This window comes from Neophocaena asiaeorientalis, unplaced genomic scaffold, assembly GCF_003031525.2.
Source record: "Neophocaena asiaeorientalis asiaeorientalis breed wild unplaced genomic scaffold, Neophocaena_asiaeorientalis_V1.1 scaffold1019, whole genome shotgun sequence".
Classification (NCBI taxonomy): Eukaryota; Metazoa; Chordata; class Mammalia; order Artiodactyla; family Phocoenidae; genus Neophocaena; species Neophocaena asiaeorientalis.
The window spans coordinates 1049884-1066880 of NW_020173382.1; the positions used below are offsets into that span (position 1 = coordinate 1049884).

The window sequence follows — 16997 nt, forward strand, 5'->3', positions numbered from 1 at the left end:
GTGTAATTAATGCCTCCCCTGGCAACCTCATTGTGAGACTCCAATAGGCAAACATGTATGAAATAGCTTTGAAAATTATGAGGCGCCCTCCATTTACTACGTGTTAATGTAGAAAAGTAGATCAGATACGGAGGGAAGTTCTACCACGAATAAATGGAACTATATGTTGGCTAATTAACACAGCATTACTGGCTCTCTTTATAAACACAGAGCTTTTAGCAGCTTCCCGAGTATCTCTCCCTGTGCATCTCTCCAAAAATATTACTTTAAAAAAATGTGTTTTCCTTAAGCAAATTCACCTACTCCCACAAATTCTGTTTTTAAACAAGTCATTCCATGGTGTTGAATAAACCAATTGACCCGGCATAAGGAAACACTTTGAGGGATTTGTAGCATCAGTTTAAATTAATGAAAAGTCTGAGTGACAGACTTTTACAATAAATGCAGCTTTATTACTTGCAAACACATGTAAATAACAGTGCTGGGAATAGAACATGGAGAAAGACAGCCTGCATCGGAGAATCGAAGTGAACAAATAAGAATCATTGATAATGAGGCTATTGCTGTGTGAATGTCCTGCTAAAGACCATCATCCTCAAACTGGCTAACGTTCCCCTGGTGAAACCCGTTTATCGAAGAAACTCTTTTCTCCCCCTTCATAGACGCGGAGAGTCCTATTAAAACCCCCTGCTCACGGCTTGTGGATAACACAGCTTTTCCAAACCCCAGTGGATGGCATTTAGCGGTAGTGCTCTGCACCCTAGTTATAACAAATAGCAGTTCTGAACAGCAAACACCTTCTGGCCGCTACGGCGATCAGCTTGTTCCAGTTTGCCCACGACTTTCCAGTTTGGGCACAGAAAGTCCCGAGTCCCAGGAAATTTCTCAGTCTCAGGCAAAGAGGGACAGTTGGTCACCTCCTGGCACCTGTGCCCTTAGGAGCTACTAAATATGGGAAAAGGTGCAGTTGTAGGAGGGTGCAGGGATAGCTGGGGAATTGCAGCTCTGTTGGGTTTTCTACCTTCTCTATTTACCTTCTCTTACCTTTTCTTGCCTGAGGCATTCTGAAAACTTCTCTCTTCCCTTTGCCCCCTCCAAATCCTGTCTGAGGGTACAGTGTAACTTCAGAAAGTAGGACTGAGAAGAGGGGGTATAGCTCAGTGGTAGAGCATTTGACTGCAGAAAGTAGGACTGAAACAGTGAAGGTGCTTAATGATGATAATAGCTAACGTTTCTATGGTGCTTACCATGTGTGCATTAAGTTAATTCTCACCACAGCCTTCGGATCTGGACATGATCATTACCCCCATTTATTGGTAAGGTTAACAGCAAAAGCCACAGCACTAGTAAGAGAGATGGGATCCAAAGTCAGACAATCTGTGCTCTCTTACCCACTATACTGCCTGTCAGATGCTTGGCTTCTCTCCTTCATGGGTTCAAAACCCTCCTACCTTCTTCCTGTTCTTTTTTTTTTTTTAATGCGGTACGCGGGCCTCTCACTGCTGTGGCCTCTCCCGTTGCGGAGCACAGGCTCTGGACGCGCAGACCCAGCAGTTGTGGCTCACGGGCCCAGCCGCTACGCGGCATGTGGGATCCTCCCGGACCGGGACACAAACCTGCGTTCCCCTGCGTCGGCAGGCGGACTCTCAACCACTGCGCCACCAGGGAAGCCCTTCTTCCTGTTCTTGATGGAAACCCTGATCTAAGCTTGCTCTCCTCTCTAGTCCAGCAGAACTGGGGTGGGTGTCCTGTCTGGCTTTCCCTGGCCTGTGCTGCGAAATCCTATCCTTTCCTTGGTCTCTCCCCAGTCCAGACCCAGTAAAGTTGCAGTACCTTTCCTGCCTCTTGCACTATGCTTCTGTGCTCTCAGATTTTCTCAGGGCCGGAAGGTGGCATCTCCTGGGAGAAAGAGCCGATGACCTCCATTCCATCTCCTCTACACAATATCTCTTATGATGAAGCCATTGCCTATGTATCCCCTGTGGAGCTGTGGAGCCCATGCAAGTAGAGACCCTTTAGCCCTAGACTGGAAGTCCAGCCTGGGTCTTAACTCTACCACGAGCTGGTTTGTGTGATCTTGGGCAAGTCACAGCCCTTCAGCATTTTATTTATAAAATGAAGGAGTTAGACAGGATGACCTCTAAAGCTCTTTCAAGCTCTAACAGGCCATGAGATCCTATGGCAAGGATATTTGAGGGAGGGAGGAGTCTGAGAGGAGGAGGGATGCCACAAAGCCGCCTTGGTGACTTTGAATTTCCAGTTCTTTCCCTGATGGCTTCCCAAACAGACCAAAGTGAAAGCGATTCAAAAGGAGCCCCGGGGCGTAATCATTCTCATTAGAAGAGATCCTCCAGGTATCTTTGGGGCTACAGGGGAGCAGGTAGGTTGGCTGTTTGAGATGTTGTAAGAGGTCTCAGTTTCTGATGTTGGAGAGTTTGGTGTGAAATTCACACAATTAAACCTTAAAGAAATTGTCTTCCCCCATAGCACCTCGTGACCCCAGTGGAGCTTCTGAGCAAAAGAAAGGGAATTCAGTGTCTGTTGCTCCTAATAATATTTGACACAAACCACCCAGAATGAAAATTAGAAGCCCTCTAACCACAGAGATATATCATTGAGGGGAGAGATACATCTAGAGGAATGCCGAGGGCTGAAGGGCAGGTAAGAGCAGAGGGTACAAAGTGGCTGAGAAAACCCAAGGGAGGGAGAACATTCTCTCTTTTCCGAGACCCTCTGGGCTAGAGAGCTAGGGTAATTTTTGACCTGGCTGTCCTTGTGTGCATTGCTGTGAGCTTTTATGAAGTATTTATGTATGTAGCAGTTTATGTTTCACCAAGTGCTTTTTACAATCACTTTTATTTGGCTTGGTAAAGTTTTCCTGGAATCCCATCTATTTTACGATCAGCAGAGTCACTTTTGTTTGCTTAGCACCTCCCTGTGTACAGCCTCACACAATAGGCCACTTGTTCCGGCAGGAGAGCAGGTGCAAAGAGTCAAGGAGCTAAAGGCACCTGCAGCTCCTGGGGCGGTTGGAATGGGGGTGGTTTACACTTCAGTTCACCTTTCTTTCCCTCCGTTATTCTTTAGTTTTATTGCTGGCAACTAGAGAGCGGCAGTGCCAGGCTTGGACCTGCCAAGGGCAGAGCTATTCTGCTAGTCAGACCTTGGCAGTGTGGTAGGCTCTTTCCCCTGTGCTCGTAGCTCTGTTCTGGTTCCTCTGGCCATGCCCACCGTGGCCACTGTCTTCCACCAGGCAAACACCTGCTGAGTGTGTTTCCTTCTGCTACCCAGGGCTCTGACTGCAGCTTAGATTCTGGGGCTCTGAGGCTGATTTTAAGAGAAGGCGGCAGAAGTGGCGGCTCCACTTTCTTCAGACCAGACCTTTCAGCGTCCTTGGGCAAGTCTAATACCTTATTCTTGCTAGTTCCTTCTCCCTCCCATCAGCCACGATGGCGTTCTGTGCCAGCTCTCCGGGTGTCGTGATGTGATGTAGGCTGCTGTGTGTGTCCTCGGCTCATGAAGTGGTAGAGCTGCATGCTCTCGAATCACAAGTTTGCAGGGGAATCCAACACGGTCACTAGTTGAAGATTTCATTTTCTGAGGACCAGATTTGCCAAAGCCAAAACCAGGAACTGGTCCGTGAGATACAAACTGGAGATAATGAGCTAGAACATTGGAAAATTCAGTACCTCCAACTGTCACGGTTCTGTGGCTGAGCACAGGGCTATGTAAGTGCTTAATAGGTAAGTGTGGAATAAAGGGTATTTGCATTCTATACTGATGGAAGACAGCAAATCCTTTCTCTGACCCCCAAAACTGAGAACCTAGAAATTTCACCATCAGATTTGGAACCCTCTCAAAGTTACTGCCTTGACCATACAAATATAACAGATGGGTTAGAATATTTGTTTTCACAACAGTAAAATCTCATTAAATCAGGCCCAGAAGTGGGCCAAAGTTTACAGTATTGGAAAAGGGTTTGTGATGCAAATTGATATTACTAGCAGGTGTGTATCTTGGGTGGGCTCAGTGTCAGGGGCCCAGTGATTGGTCCCTGGGGATGGGACAGAGGCTGAAGGAGTGGTGCTTGGGCTATGGGAACTCTCCCGTCTGGCTGGCCCAAGTGGGAAGTGACCCACCACCTGAATACTGATGTTTGTTGGGGCACCGGGCAGGAACTCTGCCGTTCCCTAGCTAGCCGTTGGTTTCCACAGTGGCGCAATCTAGCAGGTGGGACACAGGGGCAGGTTTTCCTGGCAGGACCCAGACAAAAGTCCAGTGTAAGACAGGTCCTCAGTCACTGGCTGCAGATTTGGGGGGGAAGACCCCAGGGGAACAGACTGACAAGAGCTGGGCCGAATAGGTCAGAGTCTCCACCACCGAAGGTGAGCTTCGGGTGAGGTCTTCAGACTCAGTTCAGTTCAACAGATGCTTATTGACTGCCTACTGTGTGCCGGGCACTGGAGAAAGCAGAGGACTGACTTGGGGGTGAATACAAACGAGGAAACCAAGGTGGAATTCAGGCCGTATGGCCCGGGAAAATATAGTGGGCAAAAGGAAGTCATGCCTGCACATCTGAGATTCACTCCAAAGCATGAAATACTGGCTCCGAGGAGCAAAAGACTAATTCCAGAGACTGGGGCCTGATAGGCCGGGCAGCTAAGCTATCACCTTCCTGCCTTTGTCACCATTGGCCCAGGATCTCGGGAGGGGCCTAATCCTGCACATTGAAGGTTTCAGAGCCTGTAAATGACTGTGGCTAAGACAGCAGAAGCTAACAGCAAAATAGTGGCAGGAATGTTGAGCTTTCTTTTAAAGTATTTCAGCAGTACCCATTCATGTGAAAACAGTTTATCCTTTGCTCATAATCTTTGGCGGTTCATTAAATAAAGTTCAGCGGGACATCCGACACAACAGTTAGGAGGCTTTCCTTTGTGAAACGCAACGCGAGAAAAAGGTTCACAAGTCACACTCTTCCCTAACTCAGTCGTTGCCTCTCCCTCAAACTGGTCTTGGGTCAGTGAAGTGTGATTGGAAGTGGACTTTGAGAGTCCTATTCTTCATTTTGAAGATCCCTGCATTAAAGAATAGATGTTTGTTGGAGACCCCGCAGGGACCCAGGACAAACAAAGCAGTGTTCCAAAGAGAATGATTTGAAAAAGTGACTTTTCTGTCACAGAGCGGAGGAATATGAAATGTGGTGGGAGGAGACAGTGAAAAGGCTTCTGACACCCAAAGTTGATCACTTGGGAAACTTACCTATCTGCCCTGGGCCACAGGTAAACGATCTGTTCTTCAGTGGACTAAAATTAATTCTGAACCATTCGAAGTCCTAACAGTAAGTTCTCCGCCTCAGGTGCCCCATCCCCTGGAAACTTTGTGAGGACATCTCTGCTCAGTGCTGGCTACTCACACTTTCCTAAGTCCTCTCAGTGTGGGGACGAGCAGATTTAAAGCTTCCCCTAACTATTCATTGCAAGGTTTACTCATCCTCCCTCAAGAAATCCTCTTCCAAGTAACATTTATTGAACACCCATTGTGTGTTGGGTGCTTTCACATAATAATACCAGCCCTCTCGTAGATGTGCTGAGCCCTCTTGTAAACACTTCACCTATGTTATCTCAGTTTACTAACATTCATTATATCAACTAATCCTCAAAACAAATGCAGGTGGCATTTAAGCTCAAGTTCAGCAGGGTTTAGTTACTTGTCAGAAGTCACACAGTACCAGCTTTTGAACCTATGTCTTGACTCCAAAGCCAGTGCTTATTCCGCCACGTGACTCAGCCTTTCTAACATGTATTGTCTTTGCTGCCTCAGTAAACTATGTAGACCAGACTAAATTTTACGTCTTAAAAATAATTATTGATCATTATTTTGAAAATCAGTTACTTTCATACAATGTTGTCAAGTGTTGAGGTGTGTGACCTGTTCTTTGACCCCTTCTTCTTGGCTCTTCTATTTGGGGGAAGTTACAGCTCCAGTCACGTTCCACCAGCAGCGCTGCCAATAATAATTTGCGTGGCTACTGCTTGATCTCTCTGGGGCTCAGTTTGCCCATCTGTTAACAGGAGTGCATTGAACTAAATGATTTTGGGGGTCCTTTCCAACTCAAATATTTTTGAGTTAAAACCTAACTTAAAAAAAAAAAAAAAACTACAAAACAGGTAAAGATCATTTCCTTTTCATTTAACTCCAGTGGGGCAAGAAAACATCTGGTTTTCCGGGCTACTTCTCTGGGCCAGAAGGACTCGGTAAATGAGTTTGGGGTGATTTAGTAATAAATCCCCATCACACACCTTGCTCTGACATTTCCACCCCCAATTATTGAGCTTTGAATTACATATTTTTTGTTGTTTTTATAAGCCTTACACTGGATCAAATTCCTTTCCTCCTTGGTATATTCCCCTCAAGGACACCCCTCAGAGAACCCTTCACCAGCCCTGCTTGCCCTGGCTTAGTATCCTGGCCGCTTGTGGTCAGGGCTGAAAGCCCAGAAAGCAGTTCACACCAGCGTTCCCACACATCAGGCTCTGCCTATCCCGCAGTTCTCGCAAGAATCACTTTTGTTTCCTTATTTACTTTTTTCTCTCCTTAGCTCCAGGCTCCTCGACAGAGTCTGCCTCTTCAGACATTCAGGGGCTCCCATCTCAGGCATTTTCTCTCTGTCTCCCCACAGCCACAGACTCTTCTCCCGGTGGCGGGCGATATCAACTCCTCAAGCTTTCCTCACCATCTGGAAAATATTCTTCGCTTCTCTAGGTCTAAATGACTTCTTGATTATATTCCAAGACCAATCTTTTAGTCTCTCCTCACAGTGAGGTTTGAAAATAGGCTGAAAACAGATTCTAATACAGTTATTCCCTTATATAGGTAATGTCCACTAAATGAGGTATAAATGGGTTTACACCTCCCTGATTTCTTCTCTACCTTTTGCTTCCTTTCTGTTGAAATCTATTTGTAATTTCTGAAAGGCTATTGTTTGAGAATAGAAGTACTTCTTGGAGTACTATGGTCATACCTGTTTCTAGCACTCTCCTGGCTGAAATTTGTTCTGAAGTGGTACTGCTGTACCAACAATTATGAAAAACATTTTTCTTTAAATATGTGCATAAATAAATGAGAAGCAAATTGTTGCTTTCTTTATTAAGCATATTTACAAAACTCAGCTATTTCCACCTTTATTTTTCTGTTCATTTATGTAAATTAGACTGCATCTTGCATAGAAAAAGAACATTTTCTCAGGCCTATTAATAAGGGTTTTCTGCCCTGTGTTCTAGTTTTTTTATTCATTCATTTATTTATTTTCAGCTGTGTTGGGTCTTCTTTGTTGCTGCGCACGGGCTTCCCTCTAGTTGCGGCGAGCAGGGGCTGCTCTTCGTTGCGGTGCGCGGACTTCTTATTGCGGTGGCTTCTCTTGTTGCGGAGCTCGGGCTCTAGGCACGTGGGCTTCAGTAGTTGTGGCACGTGGGCTCAGTAGTTGTGTCTCACGGGCTCTGGAGCGCAGGCCCAGTAGTTGTGGTGCACGGGCTTAGCTGTTCCACGGCATGTGGGATCTTCCCAGACCAGGGCTGGAAACCGTGTCCCCTGCATTGGCAGGCGGATTCCCAACCACTGCACCACCAAGGAAGTCCCTCCAGTTTGTTTTTAAAGCTACTTACACTCTTTAAATTATACCATTTTTTCACAGTGATTGTTGCAGCCAGAGTACTTTCCAAGGAAACAGTGATAAATTACTGAGTTTGGGTAAAGGGCTACTTGCAATACTGCAGTCTCTCCAGAAGATGGCGCTCTGAGAATGTGAGAACTGTAACTTATTTGTAGGTCATCTATAACCCCGGCAGCAACGTGAACTTAAATAATTGGTGGGGGGAGGGGGACAAGTTGGTTTTTCTAAGACTTGCTTTCAGATACTTGCCACTAGTCTAATGCCTAGGGGAAGAAGGAAAGTGAATTTTCTAGGAACTTCTCTCTCAAAAATCAGCAACGTGCATTTAAGGAACCTTTTAAAGAAGGAATTTCTTCTAAAGGTGGGAGTTACGATGCTACCTACTTGGGAAAGTCCCTCTCAGGGTCTCGGTTTCTTCATCTACACGATGAGTGGATTGGACAAGATGCACTCTTAAGTGTGCTTCCATTTTGAATGTTCTATATTTGAATCCACTACACCTGTGCTGCCTCAGCCAGTACAGAGACAGGAAGAAAAGATTGCCCATTTTACACGTTTGACTCTATTCCTCTTCTACAAGTGCTCTCTTTGCTTCAACTGTCCCAAGACCAGCACGCCCAGATGTCCTGTTTTAATTAGGTTCCTTTTCTCTTTGCAGCTTTTGCACAGGTTTTCCTCCCCCACCCCCCAATCCCTGACCAATCTGCCTGAACAGAGGCATGTCCCCCTTTCACTTCACAAATCAGGTTTGCTTGGAAATAAGGCAGTCGTTTTCGTGCTAAGCAGATACCACACTGGGTGGGGGAAGGAGACACCACAAGTGGTGCTTAAAGGTGACACTTCTGACATCACACCTAACATGTCCAGTTAAGAAAAGTTTCCATTTAGGAGGTAGGAACTTCTCTCTACTTTTCCTCCTCCACTGGCCAGTATTCGTTGCCAGAACCGTGTCAAAGCTTTAGGAAAAAAGCAGTGTTCTGGAGAGAGGACAATTAATCTAATTAGAGATGAGCGTTACTAAGCAGATAACCCATCCTTAAAATCCCGCATGGCCGTCGGTGTCCCCATTCCTGACACTCTAGGCAGTCTGGATGAGGAGACTTGTGGCTGCAGTGACTCATCCTCATTCAAAGCCTGTCATGGACCATCGTACACCAGTGGCACAGAGGGAGTGAGTGGAAGTGAAATGTTGAATTAATTAATTCATTAATGCACCTCTACAGAGACACCCCTAACTGTCCTTGAAGCTCTGTCCTTGAAGCTCGGAGTGTGCATGTTACCTAAAATTCCCTGGGGTTACATCACATGTGTTGCATTGCTGCAAGGCGGGGAGACATTCTCCAGCATTCATTTGCCTATTGTCCTTAGAGATTTCAGATCACCTTTGGTGTTTGTCTAGTGCCGGGTGGTGGTAGTGTATTACTTCTCTAACTTCAATACCTTATCTTTCAAGAATACAAATATTTCACTGAATAGTGATGTTGTTGGATTTCTGTTTGGGAGAAGAAACTCCATACACGGGGCTCTCCCCAAGGGCTTTTGAAGGGCAAGCCCAGGAATCTGGTGAGTAGATAAAGACAGCAGTTGTTGCAGGCACTGTTGCAAGGCTTGTAGACCATTACCAGTGGCTGGCTAATTGTCTCATACAATGGGGCAGTGTGGTGTGGAAACGTCAGATATTTAGTCAGCATGCATTAGCTCTAAGGAAGCAATAGCAGCAGAGTGGTTAAGAACAGAGGCAGCGGGACATGGACTCAAAGGTTCAAACTCCAGCTTTGCTATTGACTAGCTGTGTGACCTTGGGCAAGTGGCTTCACTTTGTGCCTCGGCGTTCTCATCGGCAAGAAGGGGCTGACGATGATACTGTCTACCTCATCGGGTTGTTAGGATTAGGTGTGGTGATGCAGGGTTTTGTTTTCCTCAGTGCTTGGAACAGTATTTGGCACAGAGAAAGCGCTCAGTACTGACAGCTTGTGTTATTACAACACCAGGAGGTGCTTTAGGTGCTACAAAACAGAACTAACCAAGCCCCTGCCTTCAAAGAGCTCACAGCCTATAGGGGCTGGCAGATGAATGTACGTAAAAGGAGCACAGGCAACTCAGCATGGTACCCACAATACATTTGGGTACAAGGACAGCAGTTCAGAATGAATCACAGTGGTTCTAGGAGGCCCTCAAGGCCCATGAGAAGAGGACTAGGCGTCTGCCGGGAAGGTGGGTAAGAACTTGAATGGCTTTTTTTTGCCTCCATTTTGAGAGGGGGTACTCAGAATAATGCACATTCTTAGTCACATCCTCACTAATACATTGACTGTCCTTTTGAAATAGACAGGCTAGCGTTACCTCATTGAAGAGTAGAAAACATATAAGCTGTGTTTAACCTAACGAAGTAGAATTTGTGACCTGATGATAGCCATCTGAGGTGTGAAGGAATTCCAGGGTGACATTGTGTATATTGGCCCAAATATGTGTTCTCATAAGAAATCACCTTAAAACCAGGGTTCTAGTGAGGGCCAACATAACTCTTATTAACAAGAAAGATTTCCCAGAGGCCCTGAGCTATGCATAGGAGTTAGGCCCACTTTTTATTTTCCTTTTGTTTGTTTTTTGTTCTTTTTTTATTTTTATTTTATTTATTTTTTTATACAGCAGGTTCTTATTAGTTATCCATTTTATACACATCATCTGTACCATTTTTCTAGGTTCCACATATATGCGTTAATATGCGATATTTGTTTTTCTCCTTCTGACTTACTTCACTCTGTATGACAGTCTCTGGATGTTTTTTGTTCTTGCTATGGTGGTTTGGTTTTGTTTTGTTTTGCCTTAAAAATAACTACTATATAAAATTTCGCTCATTAAAAGTTAAATTATTTTAAGATTTTAAAGTGTAAAAGACATAGAAGGACATAAAAGAAAAAAGTCAAACTTCCTCCAAAATCTTACTCACTGGAAGTAACCACTTTTACCATTCTTTTATGGATCCATCTAAAAAGTTTCTGTGTATATTTGGACACATATAAAGTGTATGAGAGTAATGCGTATGCAGACCCATTTTTACCGCAAATAGAATCACACTGTGTACGTTCTTAACCAGTACTTGTATTTGTTACAATGTATCTTGGATTTGGTTCTATATCAACACATATAGATCTACTTGTTCTTTTAATGTCTGCATAGTATGCCATTTTAACACTCATGGCTTTTAAGATTCTGTTCTACATTTTGTCTGGCTAAGGAGAAAGAGTAGAGACGTAAGAAACAGAACATGGTATTGGGGATGGGGGAGAGATATTGAGACACCTAAAGGGATAGGGCAAGATCAGAGTTTTTGAATAGTTTTAAAATAGTGCCACTAAATTTTAGCAGCTGTAGACATCAGTCGAACCAGTACTTTTGGTTACTGCTTCATGGAGTAAATAAAATAAAGTTTTAGAGCTAATCCATAGGCCAGCTCTTCCCAACACTTCTGTAACCAGAAACCATGCTTAATTTACTAGTCTTTTGAGGATTTAAATAGCACATGGATAGAGCAGAACAGTGGATGCTATTTCGACTTTCAGAAAGTTTGGCAAGCTTTTAAACTCAAAGCTGTTTTTAAAAAATTGAGTCACGATGGGACTGGGGAGCAGTGTTTAGTGCTGTCTCCTTAGCACCAAGTCCATGGCTTGGAGGTAAGAAACAAAAAAAATAGAGCTAAAGGGGCATTTTTCTGAATGGCAGAAAATAGACAGTAGGGCCGCAAGGGATCAGCTATGGGACTAATTTGACTTAATATTTATAAATGATTTGGAAGAGGCAGTACAGGGCAAAATCACTAAGTTGGCAGATGTCTTTACAGTATTCCAATGAGGATAATAAACTTCAGGAAGAGGTTTGTTTTGTAGGAGTGGGCATAAAAGCGGCCGGCAGGCTTCGATAGGAGCAAAGCCCAGGGAAATGTCTCTAGGGACACATTCCTGAAGTTCATTTCAGAAGATTTATAATGAGCCTTACGTCTTTCCCTGTCACTTGGGTCTCTGCTTCAGGTATCAGTAGATGTAAAGAAGAAGGAGATGGAGTTGGCAGTATCATCAAGACGGGGATTATATTTAAACAGACAGCATTATATATGAACCAAAAAAAAGGAGGCTAGTGGGGAGCTGGTTCACACCAGATATATAAACAAAGAATGTTGCTTTAATACAGCCCCCAAAGGCAATTGGTATTTGATGGTTGGTGATCTGTGTATTCACTAACTTTTAAAGTTAGGTAAGCTGAACGTGTTAGGCTACCATTTTAGAAGAAATGCAATCAGATGTTCTCTTCAACGTTCCTACAAAATATTTTTCTTCTCGGAAGATGACTTTCAGTTATAAAAGTCAGACCTTGATTTCCTGACCTCCTCTGCTATCATGCGTGGTAGCACCAAATCATGTCCTTAATATTGGCAGATGCATTATATTATGGAAGGGAGCATCTAACACAGTCAGATCAGTATCTTCTGAAGTTGTGAAATTTTCAGTAATAAAGAGATAATGAGGTCTCCCCTGTCACCTCACAGTGTGGTTGAGAAGCTCAGATGAGCTGAGTGATACAAAACTGCTTTGTAAAATGCTGTGCAAAAATACGGTAGTATTAATGATTCATTGCATGTCATAATTTGGGATTAGAAATACAAACTGATTAAATTCTAGAAACGTATCCTTTATAGATATTAATGTAAATGTACAAAGATTGGTATGCAAGGATGTTCTTTGCAGCATTGTTTATATTAGCGAAATATTAGAAATATCTCAATTGTTTATCAGTAAGGGATTGGATAAACAAATTACGATCTAGCCATACGGAGGAATAAGAACAAGGCAGTTACTTATGTTCTGACGTGGAAATATATTCAAGATTTATATTAAGTGATAAGTTGCAAATCAATATGACTAGTATGATTCCAGTTTTGGTTAAAGCTACATGTTAGTATATGCATGTGAAAACCCCTAGAAGAATACATATCAAACTGTTAACCATGGTTCTCTCATGGAAGGATAGGATGATACAAGAACTTTTGCTGTGTGCTTTGCTTATTTCTATACATTTGAACTGTTTATAATGAGCACTATTATTTTTGTAATTAAAAATATTAGTAAAAGAAATATGAATTTACCCTTAATTCTACTGCGTTATTGTAAATTTTTTTAAATGTATAAAGTAGGGGCAAAAAACCTGCCAATTTTTCCATTTCTTTAAGAAAATATTCCATTATCAGGATGAGCAAAAAGCAAAAAAGGGATCAAAAACCTCTTCCCACTTTGGTAACAGTGTCCTGGTCTTTCTACGTGATGGAAGGTAAAGGAAGAAATGAACTCTGTTTCTTGTTCTGTTTGGCGTTTGTTTGCTTTGTTTTGCAAGATGAGGAGTAGCTCTACGTAGAGGTCTGGAACCATGGGGGCAGCGAAGCAGCCACCTCAGTAGTGAATTACTCTCCCAGTCAAAGTTGCCAAAGCCCCACACTGAAAGGCAGAATTGCCCAGGATTGTTAATATCCCCATTCTCGCATTGGTAAGGATGTCCATAGATACCTTGAAACTTCAATCCTGAAGCGAAAGCCTATGGCTTATCCGGGGGCAGCAAGTTAAAACCTTCCCTTGAGCTGGTGTTCTGTCTTCCCGTGGAGAACACAGACAGAAGTTGGCCGGCATAATTTATGCTGCAAATGGCTTAGGAAAGCGTCCTGAAAAGCAACCCAGCTCCCAGACCTGCAGGAAATGATGGGAGGAAGAAGTGGAGAAGAAGGAAGAGGTAAAGAACACGCAAGAGTCTTTCTTCTTCAAATGAGTAGAAAGCGTACTCAGAGTTAAGGACCTTCCTGTGTGCTTCCCTGGCCGAGACCCAGCAGCTCCCTTAGCATAGCTCTTCTCACTCTGCATGCTCTCTGGACTGTACACTAGACTGAGGGCACAATAAGGACAGAGACCTTGTCCGTCTTGTTCATTGGTGTATCTCCAACACCTAGAAGAAAAGGATGTTGAATGAATACTTGTTGACTGTTGAATGTTCTCTACTGCAGATAGACCCTATCTGGAGCGGTCTACCCATGGGTAGTACCATGCAGTCATCCCATGGGTTGGAAGGCTGAAGAGAGCTTGCGGTCAGCTTGACCATTGGTGCCAAATACAGTCAGCTTGCACTTTGCTTGGAACTCTCTTGTGACAAACCTTTTCTTTACCTTCGTGTTTCCCAGATACAGCCAAAAGGCAGCAAGAAATGGAATGAAAAATCAGTTCAACCTGCACGAGCTGAAAATGAAGGGCCCTGAGCCAGTGGTCAGTCAAATTATTGACAAACTGAAGCACATTAACCAGGTATGTGTGTATCCAACAAAAAATGGAAATGGCAAAAAAGTGGTGGATGGATGATGTCCAGTGTTCAAACTGTGTTCTTGGGCTTTTGGAGAGGCAGCCATTGTTCATTTTCTTCAAAGATTCTCTCTGCTAGAAAAGGACTTCTGACCCTTGTTTTCCACCCCACTTTTAAATTATAAAGAAAACATTGTAATATAAGAGAAAACAGAAGGAAAAGCACTTCCCACAACCCAACTAGTCTATTTTGTTTTCATTTTTACACGTTCTTTTTTAATATTTGTTCATAAAATCACACAGACTTTTTACATAATTGGAAGTATACAAGTGATTTCTAGTTCTTAAAATTAACACTATATTGGAAACACTTTTTCATGTTGCCATATATCTTCATATTAATCATTTTCTGTGGCCGCAAAAGATTCCTTTAAGTATTAATTATAATTAATCAATCTGCTTTTGCTATGCATTCAGATTGCTTCAAATTTTTGCCATTATAAATAAAGCTACCTCTCCTGATCTTAGATCATTTTCTTAAAATACTGGGGTTATTGGGTTAAAGGATATGAGCATTTTAATGCATGTTTCCAAACCACTCTCCAGTGGGGATGTATCAGCTTTCACTGCCACCAGCAAGATACGAGAGGACCAGCTTCACTGCACCCTTGCCAACTTCTGACTCACTGCCATGCACCGAGACACCCACAGATTCCCTTAACCTGTACACAGTTTTTCCTCTTAGAAGGAGTTTAGTAACTAAGACACAAATAGAAGTTAGTTGTACCATCTGCTTGTGATTGCTTTGTGGCCACAATTTTTTAAATGCCATCAAAAATGCCACCAGATACCAGAGTGACAGTGTTCCTACCCCATGGTCCATGGGTGGGAAGGCGCTGGCACCACTGACTTCTATTTGTAGCCTAGGAAGAACTTAATGAAACTAAAATCCTTATGCAAGGACAGAGGTTTCTGTATGACAACGCTGGCATGATTTCATTTTTTAATATGAAGTTTAGCAGTGAAATTTTTGCGGTTTCTAGAAAATGTTTGGAAGGGCTTTCTCTAATAGTGGTATATTTCACTGCAAATGGCATGTGAAAGTATTCACTACACTTTGGGGTAATAAATAGCTGTTACTGCTGCTGAGCACGGATAGTGGCAGTGTTTGCATAACAGATCCTTCTTTTGGTGAACTCACAACCTCACTGAGTTCTATAAAGCCTGGGTAGATATAGTATGATTATTTCAAAACACACCTCTGAAGAGTTCAGAGCACAGTGTAAACCACTCACTGCTGAACTGGTGTGCTTTACCTGGGGACAACGGCAGTATTGCTCCTCTGAATTATCTCCAGATTATCTCAAACCAGATGTGTCTGTGTGGCTCCACTCCACTGGCTAGACCCAAGCACTGGTGAGGCTAAAATTTCAGGGTCCATTACTGTGCCCCTAATTCTAAATGAAGGATATTGTCAACAGATCTCTTTGGTCAACAGACGTTAAGGAACACCTACTGTGTGCTCAGCCAGGTACCAGGGAGTTTGAGGATTCAAAAGAAGTCTAACCTGTTTTCACAGCTTCCTTGGAGGAGACGCACAAGCACGGAAAGTGCTTAAATACAAATAAAAGGCAGCCTATAATGAAGAGCCAGGCAGTGACGCTGCTCGTCAGTTTTGGGTGGTTCGCTTAGGCCTAAGGTGGACTAGGCTAGTGTAAGAAGGATTTCATAAGAAATATCAGAGAAAGACCTGTGACTGGATGCCCACCGTGAAAAAAGGGAAAGCTGCATCAGACCATATGATCCAATAGTCTCTAAAAATATTTATAGCAAGCCCCTTTAGTAAAGACTTTGGATGTTTGATATTAATGCTGTGGGAGACCATGTAATATCATGAAAAGAAGATGGTCTTTGGATCCAGATGGATCTGAATTCACCTGTGTATCTTACTAGATACATAACCTTGGGCAAATCATTCAACCTCTCTGAGCTTTAGTTTTCTCATCTATAGTACTTAGAGTTGTCAAAACCGTCCCTTACAAGGTCATTATGAGGATGAGAAATTATATCTATGTATCTATATCTATTTATATTATCCCATTATATAAAATTTATATATGATTATACACTTTTACATATATACACAAATAAATAATTGCATGTGCGTGACACAGTTAAGATGATTAGTCCATTCAGGACTTTCTCTGTAGGCAGGACTTGAGTGAGTTTGAAAGGGAGCAGTATTCCAATACTTTTTGCCAGTCTAATTCTGCCACCCAAATTTTGGGTGGATCAAAAAGATCCCTTTGACGCATCTCTTTTCTCTCCCATATTGTTTCCTTCTTTCTATTTACACTAACTTCCAGCCACAAAAGCTGAAGCCACTTCATATGTAGGGAAGCGTATATTGTCAGTGTCGGAAAGGTCACCATTATAATTACGTTTGCCGTGGGTGTATGTGTGAACATTTTTGGTTCCCTTACAAATACCATTGAGCAACCAATAATTCTCATTGATAGACCAGTTTTACCTGTTTCAGTTGAGCTGTTAAATTGGTTGGGCTCCAAACACCCACACTGATTTTTTTTTTCTCATCTGTGTTGCTTTACATGGCCAAAACATGTCTTCTTTCAGACCTTCGGTAAAGTTCATATTTTGGCCATGACTCAATCTGAAAGTGAGATACTTTAGAGAAGTCATAAAGAAGAATGTTAGGATGATGGTGATGATAATGTGTTGTATTTGTATAGCATTGAACCATATTTCAAAGTGCTTTCATGTCCTAAAAGTCTAACTGCTCATGTTGGAAAAAATATCCAGCCTGGAATTGTATAAGGTATAGTACTGTCAAAGAACCATGCTTTTCAGGAACTCATTGTTATCCTTGGATATTATTTCATCCTCACTACCTCCTGTGAGGTAAGTGATAATGTTTGTCCCTTTTTTTTTTTTTTTTTTTTTTTTTTTTTTTTTTGGTGTCCGTGGCCTCCCTCTCT

At 42.9% G+C, this 16997-nt stretch overlaps 1 protein-coding gene across 1 annotated transcript in view; it reads left to right on the forward strand.

The window, feature by feature from the left end:
• Window positions 1-16997, forward strand: part of GPC3 (glypican 3) — a 417096-nt gene that overhangs the window by 291694 nt on the left and 108405 nt on the right. The window contains exon 6 of the mRNA XM_024746584.1: window positions 13887-14007. Coding sequence (XP_024602352.1) covers window positions 13887-14007 — 121 coding nt within the window. The remainder of the gene's footprint in view (window positions 1-13886; window positions 14008-16997) is intronic.